This window comes from Mastomys coucha, unplaced genomic scaffold, assembly GCF_008632895.1.
Source record: "Mastomys coucha isolate ucsf_1 unplaced genomic scaffold, UCSF_Mcou_1 pScaffold20, whole genome shotgun sequence".
NCBI classification, from domain to species: domain Eukaryota; kingdom Metazoa; phylum Chordata; class Mammalia; order Rodentia; family Muridae; genus Mastomys; species Mastomys coucha.
This window is the reverse complement of record NW_022196903.1, coordinates 33,340,994-33,346,536: the sequence shown is the minus strand read 5'-3', so window position 1 is coordinate 33,346,536 and position 5,543 is coordinate 33,340,994. Positions and strand designations below refer to the sequence as shown.

At 43.1% G+C, this 5,543-nt stretch overlaps 1 protein-coding gene across 1 annotated transcript in view; it reads left to right on the top strand.

Annotated features, from left to right (window-relative positions):
• Nucleotides 1-2,659, top strand: part of Zc3hav1l (zinc finger CCCH-type containing, antiviral 1 like) — an 8,304-nt gene extending 5,645 nt beyond the window's left edge. The window contains exon 4 of the mRNA XM_031381573.1: nt 526-2,659. Coding sequence (XP_031237433.1) covers nt 526-641 — 116 coding nt within the window. The 3' untranslated portion in view covers nt 642-2,659. The remainder of the gene's footprint in view (nt 1-525) is intronic.
• Nucleotides 2,660-5,543: the final 2,884 nt, after the last annotated feature.

Here is a 5,543-nt window from a genome sequence, read left to right as displayed (position 1 = left end):
GAGAGAGAGAGAGAGAGAGAGAGAGAGAGAGAGAGAGAGAGAGAGAGGACACTGGGCCTGGCATGGGCTTTCGAAACCTCAAAGCCCACCCCCCAGTGACATATTTCCTCTAATAAGCTCCTGATCCTTCTAATCCTATCAAAGAGTTCCACTCCCTGGTGATTAAGCATTCAAGCGAGCCTGGGGGGTGGGGTGAGGGGGTGGGGGTGGGGGGTTTTCTTATTCAAATCATCACATAGTTGCAGGGAGATCCATTTCATTGTAACTCTTCAAGTCAGTTAACTCTTCATTGTAACCAGTTACTGAGGAAGTGCTGCTCTGGCTGTGGGCAAATTAGTTTTAGCTTACTATCTTTGTTCACTAAATTTAATATCAGAAATATCTTCTCATGTTGCCGCTTAGTCTTTCCGGCGCTTATTTTAATTTACTTACTTTTTTTTTTAACCCATTCCACCCCATTTCCATCCATGTTGCTTCCAACAACATAGAATTAAAACACAAGCTCATCTCTCTTCTTCCTTTCAGACAACTCGGCTTCTACTGAGCCATCACAAGGCCTTGGGAAACAAGGAGCCCCCGCAGCTGTGGAAGCCAGGCCTTTCCTCCCTGCCCGTGCTCAATCACCCAGAAAACCCCAGTAAACCTTAACGAGCATCGGAGGAAGCGAGAAGGAGCTTGTCCATCTTGGAGAATCAGAAGCAAGACTTCTGCTGAGCTGGAGTTTTTAGCCGGTCTTTCCTTCCCTCAGTATCTTTGGCAACTTTAATACCTACCTCACAACTGATAGCCAGAACCCAGGGTGGAAACGAAAATACACTTGCGGCTGAGGGTTGAAGTTGGACCTGGAGCCGACAAAGAGAGGGTAAAATTCTGAGCATGTAGTCCAGGATGAATCCTGAGGCTGTAGCCTCACTCTGCAGCCCCTGACTGCCTTCGAGCCTCTGGATAGAGGGCAGAATTCTGCTGCCTTCTGGGTCTAGCTGGTGTTTTATACTGCCTACATTATAGACATCACAATCTGTGCACTCTGTATTATTTGTTATGTGGGTTTATGCATAATCCCTTTTTGCATAAAATTGTTAAGATAGGTTTAATCACCTCCCTTATTCTGGAATATTTCATACTCCTAACAATGTTTGAATATCTCATTTTGTATCTGTGCAGTATTGAGTTTAAAAGCCAATTTGTACCTTTGCTTGGCTTCTAGGTGCTAAACAATACTGTCTTCTGATACACATTTCTTTAACCATCTGTGTAGATAACCTCTGTCCCTGCTCTCTGTGTGTCTTGATTGTGTGAATTTCCTGTGTTGCATTTTGTGGCTTGGGCCCTCTGTGTTGTCGTCAATACTGTGTTCATAATATTCAAGTTTCTGGGTCCGTCCTCAGTCAGCATCCCGGCTAAGAATCTTCAGGATCTGCCCAGAGGTTTCTACCTCACCCCACCCCTCTCTCATCTTCTATGGAGCCTATCAGAGCTCAGCTGCTCTATGTTGAAGGCTGTGTAGTTCACTCCTTCCAGTTGTATCTCCCCCTTGTGGATGGGGACAGGCCATCAAGAATCTATATATACCTTGCCCATTTCGTGGTCTCTGCCTTCCTCCTCCCTCTACCATCCTCCCTCCTCCCCTCCTCCAGCCTCTCTGTACCCACTCATTCTGTTGTTTTCAGTGTGTGATTTGCAGATATTTGTTGTGGCTACGTTCCCCAATGTCACTGTGAAAAAGATTTGCATTTCTTTCCATAACGTGACATTTGAGAAATAGGAACAATTGAGTAAGTTTTCATAAAGCCAAACTCACCTTATTTGGAGAAACTTTTATCATGATGCCAGTGGATCAAAGGAGAGGAAGGATGTAAAAGTGTCCTTTCCAAATGTGAAACCACTTTCCTCTTAATGGTCAGCAAGTTTGCTGACATAGGGTTTTTCACTTTGGTTGTCAGTGACAGTATTTCTGAAATTGTGTTTTACATCCTTTTCTTTCTTTAAAAATTCTAGTTGTGACTTTTTTTCCTAGTGGTACTTGTGTGTGTGTGTGTGTGTGTGTGTGTGCTGGCATCAAACCCAGGGCCTTGCCCATATAAAGCAAAGTCCTCCACCAGCAAGATACATCTAAGTCCTGGACTAAACTTTAAAATAAAATTTTAGGCCAGTCACAGTGCTGTATGGCTTTAGTCCCAGCACTACAGAGGCAGAGGCAAGCAGATCTCTGTGAGTTCAAGGGTGTCTGATGTACAGAGTGAGTTCCAGGCTAGTCAGAGCTACACAGTGAGACCCTGCCTTCAAAGAAGTTGCATTTAATTATTATTACTATTTACACTCTGTCATTTTCCTGTATGTATTTTTGCTGTACACCATCTTAAGTCCTTAATGGGATGGGGTAGCTCAGTGCGTTTCCTTTCCATCCATAGACTGGTAACTTTTGCAGTGTTACTTTCTCATGTGTCTTACTGTCATGCTCTTATATACTATGTTAACTGGTCTGTGATCATTGTTGCAACATTTTATTCAAGTCCATAATAATTCATTTTAAGTTTTAGTTCTTTTGGAATTTAGTCTACAAAATTATCTTTCTGTATATGATACTGGGAATGGGCCTACGGCTCCTGTGTGCTCTACCTCTGAGCTGTATTCTCAGCACTAAAATGATGTTCTGTAATTGTTACTGGACCAGGTCTGGTTGCTCACCCCATGTCGGGCAGATAAAGTTAGATGTGGTACTGAAGGAAGAGGGTGAATATAAATTCACAAATCTTCTTAGAAAGGAAGGATGGGGTTGTTCAGAGCCTGTCTTGCTGGGGAGCTAACTTGGGGTCAGTTTATACCTGGGTGATGGCTGACTTTGGGCACTCTCTCACAGTGTGTGGGCCAGAGAACGCACAGCTCCTTGAAGTGTTTTCACTTCTTCGTGTCTCAGAACCGGATCAGTATTTCCTTGGGCTTTACTTTTGAGATTAGTTCCACAGCACACAGTGAACTAACTCCTGAGATGTAGAGGTCAGAGGCCCAAATTTGTGTAATGAGCAGACTAGGCTCAAGTATCACACCCCCTTCCTTTGCTCTTAACATCTCCTGATGGCAAGTCCTCAGAGAGTTCGTGTTAGAGCTAGAGAGGTTTGTGTGGGAAAGTCGCAAGTTTTGAGGCTCCACGTGAGCTATCATTCCCTCCAGCCCTCCCACTTCTGAGACCATTATCCAGTCATTTGACTTAAGACAACAAATTATTGATTGGCCCTACTATCTTTTTCTTATCCCATGGCAAACCGTATCTAGTGTTGGGAGTACTATTCCCCTCAGAAGCCTCTTACACAGTCAGTTTTCTTTGCCTCTCTCTATATTCAGACACTGCCTTGGTGCACACACCCCACACACACCTCTCACTGCCTTGGTGCACACCTCTCTTATGTATTTCATAGGCACATTACTCAATGATGTCCAGGTTAATTGTTGTTTTTTTGGTTTTGTTTTTTTGGTATGAGGTGCTGGGTAGGCTCTTGCATCCACTGCAATCCTGGTAGCCACATTTAAATTATAGATGTAGTTGGCCTTCGTAGATTTCACTTATTTGTGGACACGGTCTCATGCAGCCCAGGCTAGTCTCAGACTCACTGTGTAGCTCAGGCTGGCCTTGAACTCCTTATCCCCTTGCCTTCATCTCTCACATGGCGGGGGTGTAGATGAATGCTACCACATCTGCCTCTGATGTGGCTTTTGGTTCCCTGCTTTTAACCACTTTTCAATTATTTAGTACACATGTTTAGGGGACCTTGCTTGTTTTGAGATTTATAGAGGAGGTGACATTAGACTTGTAATAATCCTGCTGCTCCTCCAGTGCTAGGGTCACAGGTGTGGAACACACCAGGCTCTCCCTCTTCTCCCTGCCTCTGTTCCAGCTGCCTGATCTTTTGGACGCAAACCTAAAGATATTGCAGTTTTGTTTTGACTGCTGAAATTTTCATCAGCCTCCACCATGCAAGGCAAACATCATACATTAGGGTCCACAGGGGCAGAAGTGACAGGTAAATGGGGGTAAGGAAGAAGGGCTGTGGTAAGCTGTCCTGACAGTGAGGGGCACTCACTTCTGGTTTCCATCTGGGGATGTAGACCCAGATCTCCATATTGTTCCATTTTTTCAGAAGAAGCCAGAAATACAGATTTTTGTGAGATATTACTTTGGTAATTAAGTCTTAACTTTTTTTGGTTGAGTTTTAGAAATAAAAGGTTAGAGTCTGCTGTTGTGGAACATGCCTATAATTTCAGCACACATAAGCTGGAGGCAGAAGAATTCAGAGTTGAAGGCCAGTCTTCATAACACTGTGAGTTAGGGGCTGGCCCAGCTACTAGAAACCATGTCTCAAAAAAACAAACAACAAAACAGATGCCAGAATTTCCACCAACTTGGATTTTTTCAAATATATTTCACCTTACTTTGAGGCAGGGTATTCTAGGCTGGTCTTGAACTCAGTATGTAGTCTATGTTTTGGATCCTCCTAGGTGTTGCCATTACTGGCATTTGCTGCCACACCCCACTTACTCAGGCTAGGGATTGAAGATGGGACTTGATCATGGAAGCACTCTGCCAACCGAGGCGTGTCCCTAGGCCTAGCCCTGGACTCTGCCTTTAAATGAGGGTGACTCTTCTGTACACATGATCACTACTTCCCTCTGTGTGCCTCAAAGCCTGGCAAAATTATAGTTGGCAAGACTCTCAATAGCCCTCACTGACCCAGAGAGGTGGCCCATATACCTCTACCTTATGCCTCACATTCCAAAGCTTTGGTTTTGAGCAAAACCATTATTTATTCCTCATGGTAATTCTGACACTTAGAAGTTAGAACATTTCTCATCAGATACCGAATTAGTTGATTCAGTATATGCTGGTTTTCTTTGTTTTGTTTGGTTTTGGTTTTATAGGTTTTTGTTTTGTTTTGTTTTCGAGACAGGGTTTCTCTGTGTAACAGAGCCCTGGCTGTCCTGGACTCACTCTGTAGACCAGGCTGGTCTTGAATTCACAGATATATAAAAGTTAGCAGATACATACTATATGTATATGCACACACACACACACACACACACACACACATATATATATATATATTTATATATATATATATATGCGCATGCCACCTGAGTGCTGGGATTAAAGATGTGCCACTTCGGCTCTGATTTTGGTTTTGTTTTTATTTTATTTTTTTTAAAAAAGAAATCAGACTCTCCCAGTATCCCTGGCTGGCCTGGAACTCATGTAGACCAGGTGGGCCGGAAGCATCAATAGGTCTAAAGGTGTTCACCACCACACTCAGCTCAGGTCCTTTATTTAAAAACAAAACAAAAAAATGCTTATACATTTTTTTCCTAATGAGGGTTCTATATGGCCCAAACAATTGAATCATTGACATCGAGAGTCAACTTCTGTGTGTGAAGTGTGTTGCCTATTAAGGATGTTGTCTGTCCAACATCAGTGTGTCCTGATTTTCCTCACTATGTTTTTTATAAATTTATTATGCTAATTCTTTACTGATTATTTTGTGTTTGTGTCGCTA